At 53.3% G+C, this 23,687-nt stretch overlaps 9 protein-coding genes across 9 annotated transcripts; 6 read left to right on the top strand and 3 right to left on the bottom strand.

The window, feature by feature from the left end:
- Positions 1-2: 2 nt before the first annotated feature.
- Positions 3-1,807, bottom strand: LTHEOB_11814 (C6 transcription factor; the record flags this gene model as incomplete). The annotated part of the gene is made up of 4 exons (XM_035508612.1): positions 3-846; positions 893-1,026; positions 1,080-1,366; positions 1,411-1,807. 4 exons carry the CDS (start codon positions 1,805-1,807, stop codon positions 3-5), a joined length of 1,662 nt encoding a protein of 553 aa, XP_035365647.1.
- Positions 1,808-2,258: 451 nt separating this feature from the next.
- LTHEOB_11813 (Isocitrate dehydrogenase) lies at positions 2,259-3,314 on the top strand (the record flags this gene model as incomplete). Its single annotated transcript, XM_035508611.1, has 1 exon — positions 2,259-3,314. One exon carries the CDS (start codon positions 2,259-2,261, stop codon positions 3,312-3,314), a length of 1,056 nt encoding a protein of 351 aa, XP_035365646.1.
- An 871-nt stretch (positions 3,315-4,185) lies between these two features.
- Positions 4,186-5,278, top strand: LTHEOB_11812 (uncharacterized protein; the record flags this gene model as incomplete). Its single annotated transcript, XM_035508610.1, has 3 exons — positions 4,186-4,998; positions 5,047-5,121; positions 5,177-5,278. 3 exons carry the CDS (start codon positions 4,186-4,188, stop codon positions 5,276-5,278), a joined length of 990 nt encoding a protein of 329 aa, XP_035365645.1.
- Positions 5,279-5,982: 704 nt separating this feature from the next.
- On the bottom strand, positions 5,983-7,374 carry LTHEOB_11811 (Crispr-associated helicase cas3; the record flags this gene model as incomplete). The annotated part of the gene is made up of 3 exons (XM_035508609.1): positions 5,983-6,065; positions 6,125-7,220; positions 7,273-7,374. The coding sequence occupies 3 exons, from the start codon at positions 7,372-7,374 to the stop codon at positions 5,983-5,985; spliced, it is 1,281 nt and encodes a 426-aa protein (XP_035365644.1).
- A 2,936-nt stretch (positions 7,375-10,310) lies between these two features.
- On the top strand, positions 10,311-12,136 carry LTHEOB_11810 (Aspartic-type endopeptidase; the record flags this gene model as incomplete). The annotated part of the gene is made up of 3 exons (XM_035508608.1): positions 10,311-10,332; positions 10,385-10,788; positions 10,838-12,136. The coding sequence occupies 3 exons, from the start codon at positions 10,311-10,313 to the stop codon at positions 12,134-12,136; spliced, it is 1,725 nt and encodes a 574-aa protein (XP_035365643.1).
- A 1,569-nt stretch (positions 12,137-13,705) lies between these two features.
- On the top strand, positions 13,706-14,699 carry LTHEOB_11809 (Chloroperoxidase; the record flags this gene model as incomplete). Its single annotated transcript, XM_035508606.1, has 5 exons — positions 13,706-13,799; positions 13,852-14,044; positions 14,098-14,145; positions 14,199-14,470; positions 14,527-14,699. 5 exons carry the CDS (start codon positions 13,706-13,708, stop codon positions 14,697-14,699), a joined length of 780 nt encoding a protein of 259 aa, XP_035365642.1.
- Positions 14,700-15,498: 799 nt separating this feature from the next.
- Positions 15,499-16,503, bottom strand: LTHEOB_11808 (uncharacterized protein; the record flags this gene model as incomplete). Its single annotated transcript, XM_035508605.1, has 6 exons — positions 15,499-15,656; positions 15,721-15,798; positions 15,854-15,928; positions 15,985-16,044; positions 16,100-16,155; positions 16,208-16,503. 6 exons carry the CDS (start codon positions 16,501-16,503, stop codon positions 15,499-15,501), a joined length of 723 nt encoding a protein of 240 aa, XP_035365641.1.
- A 1,460-nt stretch (positions 16,504-17,963) lies between these two features.
- On the top strand, positions 17,964-19,124 carry LTHEOB_11807 (Beta-lactamase; the record flags this gene model as incomplete). The annotated part of the gene is made up of 1 exon (XM_035508604.1): positions 17,964-19,124. The coding sequence occupies one exon, from the start codon at positions 17,964-17,966 to the stop codon at positions 19,122-19,124; it is 1,161 nt and encodes a 386-aa protein (XP_035365640.1).
- Positions 19,125-19,606: 482 nt separating this feature from the next.
- Positions 19,607-20,657, top strand: LTHEOB_11806 (Alpha beta hydrolase fold protein; the record flags this gene model as incomplete). The annotated part of the gene is made up of 3 exons (XM_035508603.1): positions 19,607-19,675; positions 19,770-20,487; positions 20,545-20,657. 3 exons carry the CDS (start codon positions 19,607-19,609, stop codon positions 20,655-20,657), a joined length of 900 nt encoding a protein of 299 aa, XP_035365639.1.
- Positions 20,658-23,687: the final 3,030 nt, after the last annotated feature.

Here is a 23,687-nt window from a genome sequence, read left to right as displayed (position 1 = left end):
TTTCATCCAACCAAAACTTGCTTTTCCATGAAAACCTCTTCCCAAGTCGGACCATTGCCTTCGTCGCGTTGCTTCCATATTCTCTGAAGCAGGGCTTCGGCATTAAACAGGCTCCATGTCCCTATGCGCATGGCGACATGTTTTAATTTGGTGGCGACGAATTCTCTCATCTCGCGCATTTCCTCAGGTGGGGCGCAATCGTCGAGTTCATAGCCCGCAAGGAACAACGGCCAGCCGCAGCCACTCCAAGCGTAGCCGCCGTCAGACAATCCGACTTCTGAGACGTCATATTTTGCAGAAGTGTAGCCAAAGCGCCTCAGCAACGCTCGTAGATATTGGCGATGCAGGTCCTCCGGGTTGTCTGTGCCGAAGATTGACTCAGGGAGTGGCGAAGACAGCCACTGGCGGAATGGAGAAGTTAGTTCTAACAAGAGGGTGCGGATGGTATAGAGCATGACGGCATCTTTGAAACAGTGCACCAAGGTGAGATAGTCTCTCGAGTTGTGGAGTTGAAGGGGAGGGGTGATGTTGTTGAACCAGGCCTCTGGATCGAAAGCATGGATCTGTTGTAAAATATCTATTACACTCTGGCGGAAATCGGAGACTGTTCTTTCCTCTCCGGGATCGTGCGAGTCGCAGAAATTGAAGTTGAAATGGGCCATGGAGCCTCGGATGTCGTTGGTGCAGACCATGCTCCAGAAAAGCGGCCAGGGCAAGGGGGCGAAAGAATCATAAATGAACTTGTCCCAGCGGGGCTTCAAGTCTGCGAAGTCTGCCCAGGCTGGCGAAAATAAAGGCTTGTTCAGGTATTGTGAATTGCACGTCGTGCTGCTCATGACATCGTAGCTGTGCAACATTAGTTTGCGGTAGCAGAATGTGGTGTCGTACTCACAAAATCATCAGGAGTACCATTTCTGACTCCCATTGTCGAGTATCCAGGAGTTTCTTCCATCCTCCTCTAAGTTCAACTATGGTGGCAGCGCCGTGGAGATGGTGGTACCAGGTGCTCGAGGCATTTGACTGTACCTTTTTTCAAAGTTAAGCACTTCTGGCCGATGTACCGTAGAGGAGGCACTCACCTCTGCCATTAGAAGCATGATGATAGCATCCAGTGTTTCATCGCAGAGCTGAGTTTCGGGATTGGCGAGGAGACGATTGAGGCCGTTGATGGAGCGGTCTCTGTAGCGGCAGATCTCTTTGTCGCTGTCGGGAGTAATGTTTGCCTGGATGGCGCGGAACTGCTTGGTCAACAGCACCCAGATGTCCTGGATTGTTTGAGGGCATTCAACCCATTCTTGCAACGAGCTGTGGAACAGGGTTGCGAAAGCGGGGTCGGGGACTAGAGTTGGGGCGACGAATTCATTATCTAGAGAAGTTAGCAGGGCACGGCAAAGGCGACGGAGGCCATACGGTACATTGCGACGTCGAGAAGCTGCAACACCCTGGGGTCGGCACAGGGCCATGGTGGAGGAATGGAAGAGCGAGTGCGCTTGACAATGGCACCATGTTCGGGATGTTTTCGGACGTCGTCGGTGTCTTTTTTGGGGGATGACTTAATACGCTGGGCTTTGAAAATGAAGCTGGTGCAAGCTCGCGCCGGTGTGGGCGGTTGACTCTTCTCTGATGCGGTGCCGCGATTGATCCATACAAGAGGCTTGTGGAAGCCTGGGCAGTCGATGCCCTTCTTCTTACACGGGCCGCAGCTTGGCTGGACTGAGTCACAGCGCACCCGCCGCTTCTTGCAGGACAAGCATTGGGCGCCGAGCATGGTGTCGGCACGACCGTGTAGACGGGACTGAAAGAGCATGTAGGGAGTAACAGGGAGAACAGAAACAAGCTCTCCGAAGAGGTTTGTGGCTGAGCCTTGAGCAGGAGCCAGCACGCCGGCGCAGCTGCCTTATCGTTTTGGTGACTAAGCCGGCACCGGTGCTTGCTCTCATTGGCGCCGTTAGCGAAACCATCCGCAGTCCGCCCGCAAACTGCGTCATAGCGTGTTGTACTTGTGTTTGTAGTTTGGAAAATAGAAATGCCAAGAAATCTCTATACTGGTGTATAGGGAGGTGCGCTTCATTGAGCGGGGACAAACCGCAACGGTGGCGGCTTTCCTCCGCCCGAATTCGGACCATGCCCGGCATCCGCCCCACTCGGAATCCGGAGGCGGGATGCGGCATCTTCCCGACGCACCATGATCTGCCAGTAGATATAGTCCCAGAGCTCCCCATGAGTAAAGCAGACACTTCAAAATCATTCCCTCCACCATGCGCATTGGGATCCTCAAAGGAAACGGCATTGGTCCGGAAATCAGCGCTGCTACCCAGCGAGTCCTCGAGGCCACAGGCCTACAGATCGAGTGGGACGAGATTCCAATTGCCGAAGAAGCAATTGCCGCACATAGTCACCCATTGCCTCCACAAACAGTCCAACGACTGCGGGACGTAAAAGTCAGCATCAAAGCGCCGCTTATCGTCAACAAGCTGCAAGGCCGCATCACATGTACCCAGCCAGATGGAAGCCAGATCACATATCCTTCGCTCAACAACGCCATCCGCCGCGAACTCGGTCTCTTTGTCAACCCCAGGCCAATCCGAGGCTTCTCAGGCATATCAGGCCAATACGAAGTGCTTGATGTCGTTGTCATGCGAGAGATTACCGAGGATGTATACATCGGCCATGAGCACACCATCGGCGACGACATTGCCGCCGAAGCCATCAAGCTGACCACCCGTGCCGCAGCCACCAACGTCGCCCGCTTCAGCTTCGAATTCGCGAGGACCAACAACCGCAAGAGAGTCACTTGCCTGCACAAGGCCAACGTGCTGAACCTCACCGACGGCCTTTTTCTGCGCTGCTTCCGGGAAGTCGCCGCAGAGTATCCCGACATCGAGGCCGACGACATGATGATTGATGCCGCCTGCTACTCCATCGTGCGTAGTCCGCAGCGCTTCGATGTCGTTGTTGCCGCGAATCAATACGGTGACATCTTCTCCGATCTGGCCGCCGGCTTGGTGGGCTCGCTGGGGCTGGCACCAGGGGCAAACATCGGTGACCGCACCATGATCTTTGAAGCGAGCCATGGTGCCGCTCCTGATATTGCAGGAAAGGGCATCGCGAATCCCATTGCTCTGATCCTCAGTGGCGCCGAACTGCTTACCATGACCGGCCACCACAAGGAGGCGAAAGCGGTGCAGGATGCTGTGTCTGCTGTAATCAAGCTCCAAAAGGAACGTTTAACTCCTGATTTGGGTGGATTGGGCACCACAGATGGTCTCACAGATGCTCTCATCTCCGCCATGAAGCAGAATGTGATAGTTTAGTACTATTTACATATCTGAATTTGGGTTATTACTTTGTGTTTTGAGAAGGGAATTCTTCTCCTAAAGGTCCTTGCGCGGTACATAGCAATTTTAGACCTGCAATCCAGGTAGGTTTCCATAGTACTCAAATTACGCGTTTGCTCCGTTATCTGAATTGTGCCTCATCCTGACCGAACACCATGCAGCTTTCTTCGAACGCATGCCATTGGTCGGAGCAGGAGGAAATCTGTAGATTCTTGGCTTTTGGCTCCAGCTCTAATAAGTCTCTCCACTCAGGTGGGGCGCGAGTATGGTTTTTGCTTTTTCTATCCACGCTAACACGATATCCTCGCAGATTTGGATGGCAAAACTGCTCACGTCACACACTTTATGCCACTTACATGTCGCTGCGAGACTAAGACCCACCCAGGAATCGCCAAGATGGTCTGACGGATCTTGCTCTGCAAGTGTGGTTGTTACGAGCAGAGGGGCTGAGATTGCCAGAACCGGCAAAGACTTTTAAGCCACGCGGTCGAGATGCCGCCATGTTTCACGAAAGCACGTTCTTTCATCATAGACTTTTACTGCCCAGTCGGTCTAGATACCTTCTTTGTTACACTGCACTGAGGACCTTCTGTCTGACACCTGCCTAAAGTGCAAATGAATCCTTCAGACAGACGCTCGTTCGACGATGTGTTAGCAAAACACGAATATTGAAGGCGTTTAAGGCTTCCATTGACACTTTGTGGGACCAGTTTATGGCCTGATCTTCTGCACTACAGCAGTCAACACTCCTGGAAACTATAAATAATGATGGCCATCAAGTTGAGAAATCTTCAAGCAGATCACTTTACACTTTCAATCGAATCATCTCTCTACCTATCTTACAGTCATGCTATTCCTCTTCACCCTCGCCACCGCAGGACCAGCGGCGGCTGTTGCCCTAGCTGCCCCACAGATCACTGCTGCTCCCAGCGTTGCAGCTCTAGCCAGGCGTGCCGATGTCACCGATTCCTCCTATCTCTCTGCTGCCTCCTCAATGTGCGCCAAAAACAATTGGGACTGTTGCTCTCTCACCACCGGTCCGTTGGCTGTTCCGACGCCTGATACAGCCGCCTCATTCGTGGCCGATCCTTCTTTTTCGAGCCTCGCCATCAATGCACCCACCCCGACAGGCTATACGAGCGCTTTTACCAATGCGGATGGAAGCATACAACAATCATTTGGCTATCGTGGATACACCCAGTTGAGCAGCTACGATCCTAGCCAGTGTGCGACATTCTGCAATCAAGATGATCTCTGCCGCGGGTTCAACATATACGTCCAGCGCGATCCGATTCTTCGTCCGGCTTACAGCGTCTGCACCGATCCTCCATCAACAGGTACCATCGGCTGCACGCGCTGGGGTTACCCGATCAATCAAGCCAATGCAAGCAACGACGGCTCCTGGCAGGCGAGTTTTAGGGTTGCGATTGCAGGGTCCAACGGCTACAACAGAAACCATGAAACCATCCCCGAAAAGGCTATCCCTAACTTTGCAGCTCCGGTCAATATCTATGGCGCGGCGATTCAGGATGACAGTTACTACATGGTCGTAGACCACAAAGACCAGTCGGCCTTTGACCCTGCCATTTGCGCTACGGACTGCCAGGAGAACACTGCTTACAACCAACTTCACTCCAACGGTGAACCCTACATAACTTGCGTGAGTCACTATTGTACTATTTTCGGGGCCGCGACTGATATTTGACAGACCACTTTCAATGCGTACATTTCGCTGAAAAATGGAATTGCTGAGGGTACTCGTTGTGTTCTATTTAGCCAGACTGTAGGTCCTTCCTTCGTCTTTCAGTTACGTGTGGTAATCGATCTGACGTTTTTAGGTGAGCAATATCGCTCAGAAAGCAACAAACACAGGCGAAACACGAGGAATTGATGTCTACACGATTGGAGAATCCTATGCCTATGTGCTGAACTCGTCTTAAAGCGGAAGACAATAGATTATGGGTACAGAGTTGGTTGCAACTTACGGAAACTGACTTTATTGTCTTCATATATTAACTTATCGTCTTTTCTGTCGCTACGTTCTGTTTCTTTCTTGCTGTTTCAAGTCATTTTAACAGTGTACGTACAACGAACATAGCTCTCGATGAGAGTATATCTCTCCTTGATTGCTTTTCGATAGCCATAAAATTCAGCGCTGTTCAGTATGACTAGTGAAATTGAAGGGTTTTTGGTGCATATATGACTGGATGAATGGTCTTGAGAGAGGACTATGCAAGTCGGACTGAGGTATGGCCCGCTATTGAAGTATTAGTCTCCGCATCAGCATCGACTGTTGAATACAAAACGATGGTCCAATCTATCATAACTTGTTAAGTAAGGGATACCTGGACTGATGGGCTCCGATAGACGACAGAATTTTTTGCAGTTATGTTGATGAATAGCGGGAATATTGGCGTTGTTCCTGATGGTCTGTAGCACAGCTTCGCCGGTATCTCATCAGATATTCACTTTGAATGCAACGCCGTAGCATTTCTTACATTGAGGCCTTATACACGAACATACGGGTAAGTAAATAAATGAGGATAAATTTTCACATAGTAGCAGATATGTATTAATTTTAAGAGATTCGCCGTCTACGCTCTTGCGCCAAAAGTATTACTGGGTATCTTGTAGGTGATGCAGCTCATGCTATTTCTTCAGGAGTTGGCACTTTTTTCTCCTCAGACACTTGTCTTCGCTTCTCTTTCTCCATCTCGCTTTTGATCTCTGCGATATATGTTAGCACCATGAAGCAGCCAAATAGAAACCCAGTTTGAATGACTTACCGAAATACGATACGATCCCAGAAATCACAGGGACAGCCAGTAGAATCATGGGCAAAATCTGGCCAAACCCCCATTTTGTCCCCCCAGCAGAGAGATCACAGATCTCCGGGTTGTTGTTGGGTTTGTTGGACATTCTTTGCAAAAGAACATAGAAAAGGGAAACGGAGAAGAACACAACCTGCAGGCAAAATGCCTCACCAGAACTTCCGAGAGCCAAGAAAAGGAAGGTCATTTTCATCTTTCGCCGGAACGACTTCCAGAAAGTTCCGGGCCCGAGGTTGTCCAGACCCGCAAAGCTTTTTCTTATCCAGTGCATTGGAAGCCACTTGCTTTCGTTCTGCCAGAAACGTCTGAAATGGCGTCCAAGCTCTTCGTTCCAGCTCTCGAATGTATTGATGATGGCGATCCAATATGGGTAAAGTACGGCGATGACGGCGACAATATAGAAGAGCACGAGCCATAGCCTGTGCAGTTTGATGTCTTCGCAGCTGCCGTAGCTCTTCTTCCAGATGCCACACATTGACTCATCGGTCTGGAGCTTGGCTTCGATGGAAAGATAAAGGATAGTAGGCGGCCCAAAGGGAGCAGACAAGCAGATGGTGACTGTTAGCAACATTGCGAACAGCACGATCAGTGCCAGCCTGAGGAAGGCCAGAACTTTGTTATCTATCAGGTAGCGTTTCAATGTGACGATGGCGGCCAAGTGTGAGCTGCTTGACAGACAAGCTAGGTAGACAATCAGAAAGAAGTGATTTTCTACCAGCCTGTAGCGCCAGCGGGAGAAATCCTCGACCATTTGCGAGTGATTTTGCATCGCACGGCTGTAACCGCTGATAATGATTGCGATGCCTGTCAGGATTTGTTGGTCTCCAAGGGTGATCATGACGCGAGTGAGGACTTTTCGGTAGAAGTCGCTACGTTCCCGTCCTTTCTGGCTGAACTTGTGAAACAGCCACTCGTTTGTTCTCCGGGAGAAGACACCTTCGCAGCCTTCGAGGCCGTCCTTGAGACCGTAGCCTGCAATGCCGTCGAGGAATGGAGCACACATCGCCAGGAGAGTGGTCAGAATAGCGGTTGCTACGAGGGAAGCTACGACCTGTACTCTTATTAGATATATGTTTCTTTCGCGTTCACAAAGCGTTACTTACACCTCTTCCGGCAACATCACCGTCGAATGCATCCGCGCAGTCCGTTTCGTTGGCGTAGAACTTGAGAGGGGTATAGACGACGAAGTAGTCTTGCAACTGCATTTTGATTGGCCATCAAACCGGAGACGAGAGCGACCGCATTTAAGAACAGGCTTCTGTTTGCCTTTTAGTAGGCTGCTGGGTTTAGCCTCAGGCGGGCACCCTTGCTTGGCATGTTGGGGGCCGTTGGCTGTGCGTCATCTCCTACCCACCACAATGAACGGTGTGCAGGTGACAGTCTGAGACAATAGTAGAAGCGGGCAGATCACCACATTCCTAGCCAGTGAACAGATGGCTCACTAAGAAGCAGGCGATGCGGCTGTGTGGGTGTGCTTGGGGCTGAGTTGAGCTTATATTTAGGCAGCACTAACGGAATAGAGCGATCCTAACCAAAAGCGGGTGCTGGCCTAAGCAGATCGATGCAACCCGACCAGCGGGCTGGGCTTGACCGTGGTCGCACATGCTGGTCTGGCCAGGCAAGAATTCAGCCTTGCGGGCCACCGCCCTTCACGGCCGCACTTTATTAATGTAGCGCCGCGCAGGGGCGCGGCTGATCGCCCTAATCCATGCTCTTTCCCGTCGTTACGTCAGATCTTCAGCATGGAGGAAATTCCTCTGGAGAGTCCCTCATCCTCACCAAAAGGCTTCAAGCCGTCCCAAGAATCCACAAGAACGATGATCAAGAGAGTGGTTCCATCACTTGCTCCTACAGTTGCGCTTCTCTTGCTTTGCCTTGTTCTGGGTACTCCCATGATCTTGGTTATCCTTCCAAGCCTTCCTGGTGTTGGCAAAGTCGGAGAGTGCGTAGACGGGGATTTCAGAACCGCCAATATTGATCACCCCTTCGAAGTCCGGAGTGTTTTTGCAGTTTCGCTTGGATTTGGATCATTTGAGTTTGCCGTCGCCAGGGTCATCGATATCGTGTTTGATCTGGTCGTGGGCCGCGGAGGCCAAGCCTTTCTTGCTTACCTTACATACCCCGTTTTCACCAAAGTCCTTCTTTGTTCCATGGAGACCCGGTCCGCATCGTACGGCTACTTTTCTGCCATCGCATTCGATACTGTCTCGCTTTCGACTATGTCACACATGTCGAAGGACATGAGCCGCCGAAACAGAGGGAGAAGAGATGTCAAACACGTCTTCGTTTGCCTTGGCCTCTTGGTCGCATGCCTTTACGTGCTTGCATTTCCCACCCTCGCAAGCGCTGCCACGGGATACAGCGCCGCGCATGAGCCACGAGTGACTCTGAGAGGTAGCTCAAACTCTACAGCCGCTCTGGAAGGATTCGTAGAGTGCGAGTACGTTATTGAGGATGGAGACCGGCTGAAAGATGGCGTGAAGGAACAATGCATCACATCCGAAGACCCGTTGCTTGATGCGGTATGGAATTGTAAGCTCATGATGCTATTGCCTACGGTTGAAACTTTTCGTTGACGACTACGCAGATACTTACATGGTTGATACCGATGTCTTCAACCAGACAAACTCCAGTCAGTTCAACGGCACAGAACTTGGGGCACCCCCACTCAACATCTCGGCAACCCCAGTATACGCGTTTCAAGGACAGCTTTACAAAATTACTTATCTACAACAGAATGGTTACTGCAAACCAGTGGAGAACCACTACAAATGGGGATTCTCATATCTCTTGCTGTTCATCATGGCAGTCTTGACCTATACCTGGGCTGTTATCCTCGTTGCGTTGCAGCTTTACGTAGACAAAAAAGGCCGGCTCACCAGAGCTCGCCATGGACTGGGGCTGTATCGAGCTGTTCTCGACCTGTCCTGGGCGATCCGTGGAGAACTTGGCGAGGAGTCTCAGTTTCTTCCGAATGAAATGTTAGAGAAACGTCTGGCAGAAGCAAAGGAGGGGATTCGATATCGGGTCATAATGCCCACTGAAAGGGAAACGGGGCCAAATATGGTAGCAGGAAGCACATCGCGCTCTCCCTTGATGCGACCAGAACGACTGTCCATAGATTAGCATTCTGTTTAGCAACATTATGACTAGCAATTGTCTAGCCAGATCATTAGAGTAGATGAAAGAGAAAAAAAAAAAGCGAGTTCGAATTTCAATGACGGTTTAACCATGGACTGGTTAGATCTGCGTGACATTTTTTTTTGCGGCAAGGCGACCACGACTCCGACAATGCGGATCATCAGCAAGCGAATCGGCTCATGAGTCGACGCTGGGCGATCACCCGAGAATTGGGGCGTGGAGGAAACCGTGTTTGGTAGGTGTGAATGACGATTGCTCGACTTCACTGATGTTTGCCAACCTTTTGTGGCGTTGTAGCCACTCCTCGCAATCTGGAAACGAATGTAAATGAAACCTGGTTAATGGAAAGTTTTCAGTGAAGTTGAAGAGGCCCCTTTTTAACGATTAACCTTGTTGATCCTGGATCTGTTTGAACGACAGAGCTGCAGCGAATTGCGGGCCATGCATGTTCATTGAGAAGGCTGTGGAGCTCACCGCTCTGAATGCCGCGAGTCAGGAGCAACAGCCGCACCGAGCGTGGTGTATCGACCTGACGGCGGCCTCGGCGGCGAAAACTCACAACAACAAGCCTTGCAGGATCTGCGGCTTTTGTTTTTCCAGCTGGTACCCCTCGCGTTACTTGGGCGCGGAGTTTCCCGAGGGCCTGATGCTGTTGGAGGCGCGGAGCAACAAAGCCTCGCATGGTTGCCTGCAATTTGCCATGGGGCTGAGAGACTCGATTGGCGGGAGGCCCCGTTGGGGGCCAGCTCCACAGGCTGCATGAGGAGACCGCAACGCTTCGACCAATGCGCGCGTACCTGCTTGGCAACGGTAATGACGATCGCCCTTCTGTGCTGTTAAAACTGCGCCGCGTCCGCGCGCGCGGGTAACCCTGCTCCTCCGCACTCTTCGCCAAACGCCCATCATAAGGCGCCGGGTAGCTATGATCCGCATGCGGGGACTGACGTGCCTGCTAAGCCTTTCGGCCCCGGCATGGGCTTCGTCCAACTCCCCATGGGGCATGGCCTTCAACAACGATGGCAGTGAGTGCCTGCCTCTCCCTTCGCTGTAACACCGACGCTGACGTTCCTTGAGCCGGTCCTGATGGGCCATGGGCCTACATCATCGCCCCAGTCGACGCTCCGAGTCAGACGCTCGGCTTCTACCCGTCCATGATCGAGATGCCCATGATAGTCAACGCTTCGGCCTGCCAAGCCCAATCAGCTCAATGCGTCATGCCCACTATCACCGCATGGACTGGCTCCGCCGCTCATGATCTCTACCTCAACGAGACCAGTGATGAATGGGACCCGTCCGAGTGGGAAGACGTCCATGGCGGTTACGTAACCGAGCTAATGTCTCTGGAAGGCAGCCTGCGTTATACCACGCAGCGCCTCAGCCTCGGAACAGTTGATCTTGACGGTATTGCCATGGCTGTCGCCGACAATGTGACTGCCAGCTTCCCGAATGGAGACTGGTATACCGTTGGCATCGGATATGTATTTGCCCCCAGAGCTCGGTAGTCGGGGCATTTGCTGACCAATGCAGTTATCTTTATACGGCGGTTCAACTTTCACTTACGATATACCCTCTGGCACTCGGACCTTATCCCTCCAACTTGCCCTCGGCTGGTCGAAAGGTGCCTATGCTTCAATGAGTTTCGGACTGCACATGGGATCTGTCATGCACAAGATTAGCGGCAAACTGTTCTGGGGCGGTTACGACCGGGCCCGTTGCATCAGCGAGCCCATCACCGTCGAGTCCAACTCGACCTTCTCCCTCGCCGACATCTCCATCGGCGTGGCCTCAGGCGGCTCCGCTTTTCTGAACAACACGTCCAGCGCAACCGAAATCGACGGCCTGCTGCAGACCAACGGCTCCGACAGCAGCACCAGCCTCCCTCTGACCGCGCAGCCCGACCCGGGCGTGCCGTACATGTACCTCCCAGGCGCGACCTGCGCCGCCATCGCCGGCTACCTGCCCGTGACGTACGACGCCGGGCTCGCCCTGTACCGCTGGAACACGTCCGCGCCGGAATACGACGACATCATCAGCTCGCCGCACCACCTGTCCTTCCACTTCCACACGTCGGGCACCTCGGGCGCTACGCAGTCCATCGCCATCCCCTTCGCGCTGCTCAACCTGACCCTCGACTACCCCATTACCAGCGACCCGACACCGTATTTCCCCTGCCGGCCCTACAGCCCGTCCGACACGTCGAACCCGGCCGCCGTCGTGCTCGGCCGCGCCTTTCTGCAGGGCGCCCACTTCGCCCAGAACTGGCATACGGGGAGTGTGTGGTTAGCGCAAGCGCCCGGACCTGGATACGTCGACGAGGACCTCAAGACCATCCAGGAGACCGACACGGGCCTGACGCCGCTGCCCAACGCCCAGGCCTGGAACGAGACGTGGGCCGATGTGTTGACGCCGCTGAACGGGAGCACGACGGGCGACAGCACGAGCGGCGGGGGAACTGGGTCTGGCAGCGAGAACGATTCGGGATCGGGGAGCAGCGGAAGCAGCAGCGAGAGTAGCGGGAGCAGCGATTCGGGGCTGTCGACGGGGGCGAAGGCGGGCATCGGCGTCGGTGTGGCGGTGGGCGGGATTGCGCTGCTCGGCTTGGTAGGAGCGCTCCTGCTGCGGAGAAGAAGGAGGGAAGGCGCAGAGGGAGGGCCAGACCCGAGGACCGGCGCGACGGAACTGCCGGAGGAGCGGTCAATGGCATACGCGGCGGTGCCGCCGCAGGAGCTGGCAAGCGCGGAGATGCAGGAGTTGCCCGCGGATAATGCGATTAAGGAGTTGCAGAGCCACCCGAAACCGCACGAGTTGCCTGCAAGATATGTATAATGTGTACAGTGGCTGTGTATGATAAGCCTGTAATAGATGAGAAGATAGTACATACAATACCAGACAAGTGATAATAGATACCTTTTCCTCGTTTGAAGTCTGCCGTTTGCTGTTCGGCTCTCATACACTGGCAAAACACAGTGGCTTGGAACCGACGCCAGGGTGTTCAGTCATGGGAAATTGCCTTGGGAGAATGCATTGATGAGCGGTCACATTGACAACGCATCGCTTCCCATTTGCTGCAGAAGTCTTCGGCGTTGGGTCGGGGTTTCAACGTCAATGCACATGCCCCGTCCAAGGACAAACAAGACGAATCGTCTACAGGAAAGGAATCATCGTCCGTGAATCGAGGCTCCCAGGTGGTCAATCCGCCTCGGTCATCAGGAGAAGGGAAAGTGAACGGATGGTTTCCCGCCGGATCGCCGGCAGCTTTCGCCGGGCCATATGGGGCGGCCAAGAAACATTGTGAATAATTTGCGTGGCGGGAGTCTTCTCCAAGGAAGATTCTTACCTAGTGTGCCTTTTGTTTTGTTGCTGATCTTTTGGTGGAAAGTCGCATTGAAGAAGCGATCCAGAAAGAGGTATAAGCTCAAGTTTCAGGGGGATCAAGACCAATAAACCAGTAGAGAGTAAAGACAGGGAAAGTGAAGAGGCGTTTGATCCGAGAAGTGACTGACGGAATCCGAGCTCTGTATTAGGCAGCTGTCGGATTGAAAAACGCACTTGTTCAGAAAGCTGCTAAAGATCGTCGTTATAGCAAGTGGGGTCGTGCTAGCTCGGCGCAGTTGGTGTCGCGGCTTGGGGCAGTGCTCAAGCTATGCCACGTTAGCTTGAACCCGAGATACTCAACTGGGCATCTTTTGTTTGGTTACACCACAGATCCTAGTCTACAGCCAAGTGTGAGAACTATTTGAAACATTGTGCCAAGCAACGAAACCGACCTTCTGTCGGTCCGGCCGCCTCTGGTGGTCCATTAGGCCCTCCCAAGCTTATTAATATTCCATAGAACATAGGAGCGTCTTCATATCACGGACGAATTGCTCACCGACTCACCAACTGTACCTTGCGTCTCTGGAGTGCTTTTATCAAGGTGTTCATGTGGATAGAGAAGTGAAAGGGGTCAAGTTAAGCTGCGGGGTGTGCACTGGGATATTAACGTGTTCCGTGAGCCACATGCCGCCACCCGGCTTGGAACATTCTCCTTTCCCATGAGAGACATCCGTGTCACCTACCAAGCCAATGGGAAGGTTGAGGATATGTCTGACAGGAATTGCGGAGGGAAATGTGGGGAAGAATGACGTTTGCTGTTCTCGGTTTGGGCTGCGAGTGTTGAATGCGAGATACGAACCGCATATCCCTCAAATGCCTTCGTTCCTACTGGTCGGCGTTCCGACCCGACGTACTCGTGTCAGGCGTACTCGCACTTTCGTATACCCCTAGTGCAACAGTACTACAAACCAACATGGACCTTTTAGAATATATAAACGCTCATGGGCTGCATTCTATTCTAGAACAACAAGACAGTCCTTCTTTCAGTAACAATACATTCACAATCCTCTTTTGCCAAACATGAAGTTGTCACTCTTCACTAGCTCTCTGGCCTTTTCCCTGGCTTCTGCGCAGGGCTCAATCCATTCCTGGGCGCCCGGCGGGCCAAACGACTGTATGGCCACAGACGACCAACTTTCCCAAAGCATGATGCTGATATCGCACAGTTCGAGGCCCTTGCCCCATGATGAACACTTTGGCAAACCACGGCTTTCTTCCGCACGATGGTAGGAACATCACAAGGTCAAACGCCATTCATGCGCTGTCAACTGCGCTCCACTTCGACATAACTCTGGCCGGCATCATGTGGGACCAGGCCGTCATTGCCAACCCAGAGCCTAACGCTACGTTCTTCACTCTGTAAGGAACTTCGAGTCACTTGACTTGATCAAAGCTAACGGATATTTTTCAAGTGATAATCTCAACCGACACAACGTGTTGGAGCACGACGCAAGTCTGAGGTAAGACAGCCCCGGGATAACAGTACTTTCAAAGTCATTAACGCAAACTGCAGCCGTTCGGATGCGCGCTTCGGCAACAACCACGTCTTCAACCAGACTATTTTCGACACGTCGAAGGTGTACTGGACGGATCCCGTCCTCACCGCGCAGATGCTGGCCAACAGCAAGATTGCACGTCAGGTTGAGTCCAGGGCCTTCAACCCGGACTACACCTTCACTTCAACCACGGAAGCCTTCAGTCTGGGAGAGGTTGCTGCCCCCCTGATTGTTTTCGGTGACCACGAGCCTGCAACTGTGAACAGATCCTTTATTGAATATTTCTTCGGTAAGTCAAAGAGACCTGATGGAAGCCATCAATCAACACTAACGCGTATGTACCAGAGAACGAACGCCTTCCCAGCGAGCTCGGATGGGTCAGGCAGGCCGAAGTGGTGAAGCTTGAGGATGTTATGAGGCTTTCGGAAATTGTCGGAAACGCCACGAGCCTTATCACCGGTGGTTCCGAAGCGTCTCATGCTAAGAGGCGTCGGGACTTGCACGCCGGACTGCACTGAACGTGGAAAGCGTGTCGGCTCGCAGCTGAAAAGAGCAACAACGCTTGGATACAGTTCTGTTAACGAAACTTCAATTTTACGTACACCCCTTTTGTGACAATTTTGAACTTCATGTATGTAGCATCACGCCCAAAGTATAGTCTGTCTACAGACTATTCTAGAATTCACACCTTCACTTCATCATTTGCATTTATACCTCATTTGTGAGTGGGAGCGAGTTATTGAAATTGTGTCACCAGCAAAAGCCTCAGCTTAATCGGATTGAAAAGGAGAAAAGCGTATACCGGCTATCGGCGGAGGCCATACAAAGCTGCCAACTACTCGAACCTCTACGTTAGAGCCGAGAATCTCGGATTCTGGACGCCAAAGCCATGCTACTAGGCTTATTTTCTAGCGCAGCAACGCTAAAAAATAACTTTATATCAAATGATGTCTTATTCTTCAACACTTGTAGGTACAATAAGACTTCACAGATGCGGTTGACTCGTTACATACGTTTATTTGTGCTTTTTTTAAAGTCTATCGAAATTATCAACCTCAAGGAATCTTCCAACAATGAGGTTGCACGGTGTCCAACGTTTGGGAGACATGTATATGTTACGAATATTCACGTTTTGTATCTGCGATAAAATATCGTACTTGATTCATCTGGCATGGGAACTGCGAAGAAACTTTGCCAAGACACCAATAACATTGCCATTCAGGGCTGAAAATATTAGATCGTTCATAGACCGTGCTTACCGCGCTCGTTTTACGACTTAACCGAGTGCCTGAAGTCAATGACCATCTTTTTCTTAGCTTAGTTGGCTGGGAAATGATCCGCGTTGATCTTGACAGAGCCAGTCCATGTCTTTCCGTTGTCGGAGGTAGTCAGCTTTCCAGATGCACCGGTGAGGGACAAGGTGTTGCCGAAAGACTTGTCAGCAGCGCTGAGAGTGATGGAAATGTTGGACCAAGCTGTGAGGTGAGCAGATTTAGCAAGTGATTCCTTCATGGCAGGAAACATGGGTGAAATGCTTACTGTAACCGCCGACACTGCCGCAGGTGTTCTGGTAGCACTCGTTGCTGGAATAAAGGTAGGTCGGAAGCCAGCCGGCATCTGAAATTTGTTAGCCAGATGATATTATATGAATGGTAAAGAAGGTTATGCTCACTGTCTTCCTGCTGGCTGACGAGCTTGTCGCTGATCCAAACCTTCTGAGTGGTCTTCTTGGCAGACGTCGCGGTGACTGGTTGGCTGTCAGTAAAAGCCGGACATATGAAGACACAGGATAAGCTGTCATACTTTCAAAGTCAATCTTCGTGTTCTTCGGTACCTGGACATAGGGCTGGGCGACCTGGCCGGCTGCGAGGTACTTAGTCAGCAGTGCGCTTTCATTTGACCCGGAGACAACACATACAAGCAAAGTAAGTCGAAGCGTCAACGCACCACTCATCGGCCGCCGCCGGGCATCCTCTGTTTAATATGTCAGCGGGTGGTAGACATTACGCGGAATGGAATGGCTCACTGAGAGTCCTGGTCAGGAGACCAGTTCAGCAGGGGCTGAACAAGGGCAGTGTTCTCATCGGAGATGGAGTCCGAAACACCGATCCATAGCGACAGGAATGGAGGGTCGCTCTTGTCCTTCATCGTGGCATCGGAAGGGACTGCGGGAGGCAGGACCGACCAAGTAGCCTTGGTGATGTAGGCATTGCCGGTCGCGGGGCCAACAGTGAACATGTTACCGAATGCCCAAGCCGAGAAGTCGGCGGCCGAGGCACCTGCGGCCAGCGCAAGGACTGCTGCGGAAGTGGATTTATACATGTTGCAGGTATTTACTTTTTTCAAACGAGAGACAGGCAATGAGGGACTGGGTGGTGATGCTGAGGCTCAAGGGAAGCGTCTTCCCCTCCTTATACGTGAAGCCAAGGGCATGGTGGGGCGATGTTTGTCACCGATCAGCCGTTTCAGAGGCGCGCGGAAAAACTGGTGCGAACGGAAGGCTCCGAAGGACTGGAGGGCCTTTGGATGTTTCAAGATATTGTTTGGGTAAGTAATAGGAGATCGCCGGGATATCTCCCATGAGGCGAGGAGACGCAGGGGCCAAATTACAGGCTGTTCCCGTGGAGCCGAGCACGGAAATTTTTCGTATTGGTGGATGATGAAACAAGCCTTCGGAGACGCCTTTAATGTACCCGCCATCAGAAGCTTGAGTGTCGGCAACTCGTTCTGGTTGGCCGCTTCGCTACGTGGAAATGCCAAACTCGCCCAGTACACTGCTCTCCTGAAGTCGTGGTATCGGAATTAACCATTGCGCAAGCGAAGCGAGAACCACACCCCGCTGGCCGTGCTGAGCACGCCTGATTTGTCTCCTACATTTATATATTAAAATCGACCCCCTCCATGACACTGGGCTTGCTGGGATCATGATTCAGAGAGAAACTGTGCAGTGCATGGGGAGACCAATCTACATCATATGGCCATAACGTGATGTCGAGAATGTAGCGCTCCTGCATATTAAGTAGAATTCTCCAGATGGGTCACGGGTAACGGCGGGAATAAACGGATTCAATTGCGAGGGACAAAAACGAAAACAACGCAAGATTGAAACTAGCTGCATCCTCGTAGTATCTGTAGTATGTACATCTGTACTTCAGTTTCAAGGAGCAACAAAGAAAATATGACCGGTGTTATTATGTATGTACCGGCGCAACGGCAGAACTGTGTATATAATTAGTTGAGAATACATCACCTGAAGCCCGATCAATTGATTTCTCAGCACCATGCAGCTAAATTCTTGCGATAGTACATATTTCGAGACAACATCTGCTGCCAACTCGAAACTACTGATGTTACTCATGATGATTCTGTGCGTTGGTGAGAATCCGCTGTGGGGGCCGTTAGCGGTGTGTGTTGCGAAGGAAGAATAGTCGGCGCAAAGCGCAACGGCATGGCGCTAAAAGACAGTATAGGTTGCGGTGCCACATCCTAATTTAGGTATGCCGCGTTGTCAGGATGAGCCATTCTGCAGGTTAGGATGAGCCATTTTGATCTCCTGTGCTCATTGGCCAAGCTCCGATAAACTATGCGAAAGTCGGGTAGATGCGCCGATCTGTGGAGCGACAGCGGTGCGGAGGTTCCGCAAGCTCGACGGAAACACATTAGCGTCTTGGGGTTTGTACATACATAAGTGGGATGCACGGCCGCCCTCACACTTAGTATTCACGGCCATCTCTCTTCTCGACCCTACCGGATTAAAGTTTCCTGATTCCATCGTTTTCATCATGGCAAAGGTACAAGGAACGTGCGACAGCCGCTTCAAGGAAGTCGAGGAGTTGTTTCAATCATACCTGGACTCAGGAGAAGAGCTTGGAGCTTCATTCGTCGTGAACATTGACGGAGAAGATGTCGTCGATCTCTGGGGCGGATACGCAGACAAGGCCCGCACGCGCGCCTGGGAAAAGGACACCATCACCACCGTATGGTCGACAACCAAATGCATCACGGCGCTCGCCGTCTTGATCCTGATCGACCGCGGCCTCGTCTCGCCGAATGACAAGGTGTCCAAGCACTGGCCCGAGTTCGCGGCGAACGGCAAGGAGGACATCGAGGTCCGCCACTTCCTGTCGCACACATCCGGCGTTCCCGGCTGGGAAGAGCAGCTCTCGCTCGCCGAAATCAGCGACCTCCCCAAGGCGACGGCCCTGCTCGCCGCGCAGCCGCCCTGGTGGACGCCGGGCACGTGCTCCGGCTACCACTCCTTCACCTTCGGCCACCTGAACGGCGAGCTCGTGCGGCGCGTGACGGGCAAGTCGCTGCGTCAGTTCGTCGCCGAGGACATCGCCGCGCCGCTGGGCGGCGCCGACTTCCAGCTCGGCGCGAAAGAGCAGGACTGGCCGCGGGTCGCCGAGATCATCCCGCCGCCCGGCTTCGATGGCACGGTCAAGATGGCCTGGCTGGACGCCGACACGGTGGCCGGCAAGGCCATGCGCAGCCCGCCGCCCGACGGCAACAACGCCAACACGACGACGTGGAGGAACGCCGACCTGGGCGGCGCCAACGGTCACAGCAACGCGCGCGGCGTCGCCCGCATGCTCTCGCCCATCGCGCTGGCCGGCACCGACAAGCAGACTCCGCTGCTGTCCAAGAAGACGGTCGATGGCATCTTCGTGCAGCAGGCGAAAGGCGTGGATATCGTGACGGGCCAGGCGCTGCGCATCGGCACCGGGCTCGGACTATCCAGTAAGGACACCATCGCCGACTGGCTACCTGAGGATGATGGCTTGTGCTTCTGGGGCGGATGGGGCGGCTCGGCCGGAATTGTCGATGTGAACAGGAGAATGACCATTTCGTACGTGATGAACAAGATGGAGAATGTATCATTCGGCAATGATAGGACGAAAGGGCTGGTTGGCGCCGTTTACAAGGCCTTCGGCATCGCGTAATTGAGCTGGACGGAATGCGGAATTAGAGCCTTTAGGTCGGCACATTTGTAGAGCGAGATATGGACAGTAAGCAGGAGTGGAGGGGTAGATTGGTAAGCACTGCGCAGGAGCTGAGCTAAGCAATGAGCATCCTTTGTCCCACAGTACCCACTCACAGTGGTATAGCTTGGATTTTGCCCTGTTAATCAAGCTCCTTCTGCTGTATCAAGCACAAAGTAAAAGCGTGCCAAGAGTCTCCACCGCTAGTTTCTCAGCTTCCTGCTGCCTGGCTTGCTTACAATAGCGCTCCGTACCTTGCTTACTCAATGTATTCCCCAGGCTATAAAATGGACTTTGCTGTTGGTTCGGGTAGTATCGACGTGCATGATTTGCAGCCGATATTTCAGGGATGACTTTCGCAATGGAACGCTTGATGTTTAACGTGATTGGCATTTTGCTACTCTTACTCGCAGGGACCACTGCGCAGGACTTGCTTCCATGGGATGATTGGCCGCACCAACGCGTCAGGGTCAGCGAAGACGTCAGTCTCCATCTTCGATATGCAGGTTCAGGTCCGCCTGTCTTATTGGTTCATGGAAATCCGCAACACAGCGTAAGTATTCCAATGTCAATTAGCGAATAGGCTCAGACACTCACCTATTCAAGCTCTGTTGGTACGCCATTGCGCCTATACTGGCCCAGAACTACACAGTCATCGTCCCCGACAACCGCGGTGCCGGAGACTCTACTATACCGCCGGACGGCAATTACACAGCCGCCGCCCACGCTGACGACCTGAAGGCCGTCCTCGATTTCCTCGAAATCGACGCCGCCTACGTTTTCTCCCACGACAAGGGCGCAGGATTCGCAGCCGCCTTCGCCGCCAAGTACCCAGCATCCACGCGTCGGGTTGGCTTCTTTGAGTACCTGCTGCCGGGCTTCGGCTATGAGGATTTCTGGACGCCTAGCTCCGGCGGCGGCATCGGGTGGGACCTGTACAAGAATTGGCAGCTGGGCTTCTTCTCAGTGCCGGACGCGGCGACATATTTCATTGGTGGACGCGAGAAGGAGATGCTGGCGTGGTACTTTTTCCATGCGTCGTATTCGGGCAACGAGGCCATCTCCCAGGACCACCTCAATCGCTACGCTACCAGCATCAGCAAGCCCGGCTTCCTGCGGAGCATGCTTAACACCTTCTCCGTGTCGACGGTCACGCAGGACGCCCGCTTCTTCAACGAGACAATTCGACAGCAACCGCTGCAGATGCCGGTGCTGGCGCTGGGAGGAGAGGCAAGCTTGGCCATGCCGGCGGTAGAACAGGTCTGGGCGCCTGTGGGTGAGAATGTCGTGGCTGAGGTCGTGCCCAAAGCGGGTCATTGGATGTGTACGTCTTGGAATTGCGAGCTCTTGCTGGTTCTTTTGCTGACCCAGATCTCTTTAGTGGACGAAAATCCGAAGTGGGTTGCCAATCGCATTGCCCGTTTCATCGCCGATGACAACAACACCTTGCCCAGCGCTGATCTGAGCTGGCTAACAGATCGGGTGACCCTTTAACACATGCACTTTAACACATCCTAGCTCTTTGCAGCAAGACTCAGCATTGTTTTACAAGGACGGGGAACAATGCAAGGGCGAGGTGCTCTGACTTAAGCTGTCACATTGTTCAAGGCAGACACCGAGAAATTGTGAAAATATTACACTTGCCGGTATGGAAGGCCAGTATTCGATGATCCAATGTGACATTTGGAACATTAAAAGGGTATTATTATTCGTGAGTAGACAGATATTAAGACCATTTCTCGCGCGCTTGCACAGGCGTGTCACCCGGCAATTCTGCAATGAACTGGTTGCTCGCCGGCATCTCCGCAAAGTCCGTGACGTGGCCAGAAAGTTCGTGTCGTCTATCAGGTACCTCCATTTCTGTAGCTTCTCCGGTGGTCGTGGACGTGGCAGGGCGTGGAGTAAGGGGAGAAATGGCCGTCGAGCCTCCCCAGGTGCTCGAGTTCCAAGTGGTGCCCTCCGGCGATGCCAATTCGGCGGTTCTCGGTGCCGCATTGTTGTCCCCGCTGACTTGCGTATCCTGCAACTCGCTGAACCCGCCTTTCTTGCCGCCCCTTCCTGCTCCATCCCCACCCTCTTCGGACGTACTCACCAGCTGATGGGTTTTTGATTTCCTCCGCCACACCAAAAAGGCCAAAATCCCCAGAACCAGGGCTGCAACACCTATACCTACACCCAATCCAATTTTTGCACCCGCGGAAAGGCCTCCTCCGTCTCCTGACGCTGAATCTGCACTACTCGTGGTGCTTGCCGTTGCGGTGGCGGCTGCCGACGTCGCCGTCTGACCTGCCGACGCCGACGTCGATGTTGGAGTGATGGTCTCACCGGATTTAGTGGGATTCGTTTCCAATACATTCAAGTCGGAAGATTTCCATCGGACCTGAATGGCGAAGACGAGGGGCGTTGTGGTAATGGCGGAGACTGAAGGTAGAGCCAGGGTGTAGGTTGTTTCTGTGGTCGCGATGCATTTGCTCCAAACATATTCGTCCGTGCTCGGCGAGCCCATGCATGTGTATCCTCTGATACCGTGTTGAGCCAGTTGCATCCCTTTGCTGTCGAGGTGGACTTACTGTGGACAGCAGATAATTGCAGTTTCGCCGTCTTCGAGGGGCCCTCCAATGAAAGGCGTACCGTTGCTCTCTATTGCAGCTGATGTTGGGAAAGTACACCCTGCCGTGTAGCTTTCAGGGCAGATGCCTGGGCTATAGAATCTTTGGGAATGGTCAGCGGAGAGCATGGAACAGAGTTTGAAGCAGGAACGAACCCGAATTTATAATTCCAATAGCTCGTGAATCCGTTTGGCATGCATATCGAACTTGATAGCGCCGGTGTGTCGTAGTCGTTCCTTGGCGGACCAATTAGTATGATGAGTAGACGAGCGTGGGCGTAGCGAAACATACCATGCTTCCGAGGAACAAAACTCTGGGGTAGCTGACCGATTGTCAGTGCGCTCTCGGAGAAGACTGGGGAAATTCGGAGACGTTACTGAAGACGGTGGTGAGGGGCCCTGCGCCTCGCGGGAAGCTGCTCGTGGGAGCGGCTGTTGTGCTGGTCATGGACCTTGGATTTCGGCGACGGGAGGGGCGGAAGTGAAAGGAAGGCGGTCAGGACAGGGACAGCACAGGGTATGAAGGACAAAGATGGTGGGAGAGAGAACTGTTATTATCACGGCACGGGCTACGAGAAGCGCTTGACGTCAACGGCGAGGAATAAGCGAAAGACGGCGTGATTGTGATGGAGAAGGTTCAACACCTCGCTCAGGAAGAATCGTGTGACGGGCGTTGCAATCTTATCGCAGCTCAGAGGCACACGTGTTTTAGCCGTGCGCTAGCGACTCAGGACGATCATGTAACAGTGACCACACGCTGGTCCGTATGTAACAAGCCGGCCATGGATCTGCGAATTCCGACCAACAAGAGGCGCGAGTTTGCGGCTGTTCCGTCCTCAAAGGGGCAGCTGCGCCACAAATTCAACCACTGGCTTCGGAAATGCCATGGAAGAACGCGCTAAAGACGGGACGGTTCCAATACCCAACGGCGGCCTGACGCTCGCGTTCGATGGAGGTAATTCTTGCTTTCAATGGCCCAAAACACGGACTGTCTTTCCATTCTCGAAGCCTTCACGTCGCTCTGTTCAAAACCCAGCGCGAGTCATCAGCCACGGGATGGGCTCCGTGGGTGCCGGGTTCGGTTTCGAATTCGGCGCAGGGGATGAGCTCGTATTCTAGGGGAAGCCATGACGACACGGCGATGGGCGATCAGAAAATCAAGAGAGACCAGTCGGAGTGGGTCGAGGGCGCGACCCGCGGCAGTGGCTGTTGATCCATGAAGCATCGGCCATGATGCGCTTGATGCAGAAGGTGAGGTTGTCGCTGCGAAGTCGCGATGGCCGTTGGCGGGAACGGCAGAAAGTGCTTACGTCACGTGCACCCTGCGCCGGGCGGTGAGGCTGACTCGCAGCCCCGACTCGCCACTTGCCAACCTCCGTGCCTCCTTCGCCCACTCCTCCGCATCTCTCCACTTCACCCACAACACCCACCTCATCTACCCGCTATTCTTTCCATCCTTGCGAAAGTCGCCGCGCGTCGCAGCGATCGAGTGCGCCCTCGTCCGACACCGCCAGCGCCACCCGCCCTCGGTCGGGCGTCCTGCGTCACGCACATCCAGGCTCTGCACGGCGGCGGTCCTTCGGCTTACCACCTGGAACTGCTTCTGCCTAGTCTGCGATTGCACTGGCTCTTGGCGCCGCGCCTGGAACTGCCTCGCCTGGTCCTCTGCGGCGGTGGTCCTTCGGTCTGAGTACCTGGAACTGCTTCGCCAGCGCCCTCGGTAGCGGCTCTTCGGCACGTCCTGGAGCTGCTTCGATCGGTCTTGTGCGGTGGCGGTCCTTCGGTCTTAGTGCCTGGAACTACTTCGAGAGCTCCTTGCCGGCGGCGGTCCTTCGGCACGGCCTGGGCTGCTGAGCGGCTCTCCAGTCGACACCCTACGTTGCCTCGACTTGAAAAAGCCAAGGCTGCTTTGGATT

This window comes from Lasiodiplodia theobromae (assembly GCF_012971845.1).
Source record: "Lasiodiplodia theobromae strain AM2As chromosome Unknown scaffold_53, whole genome shotgun sequence".
Classification (NCBI taxonomy): domain Eukaryota; kingdom Fungi; phylum Ascomycota; class Dothideomycetes; order Botryosphaeriales; family Botryosphaeriaceae; genus Lasiodiplodia; species Lasiodiplodia theobromae.
The sequence above is the reverse complement of the archived record's forward strand: the minus strand, read 5'-3'. Positions and strand labels throughout refer to the sequence as shown.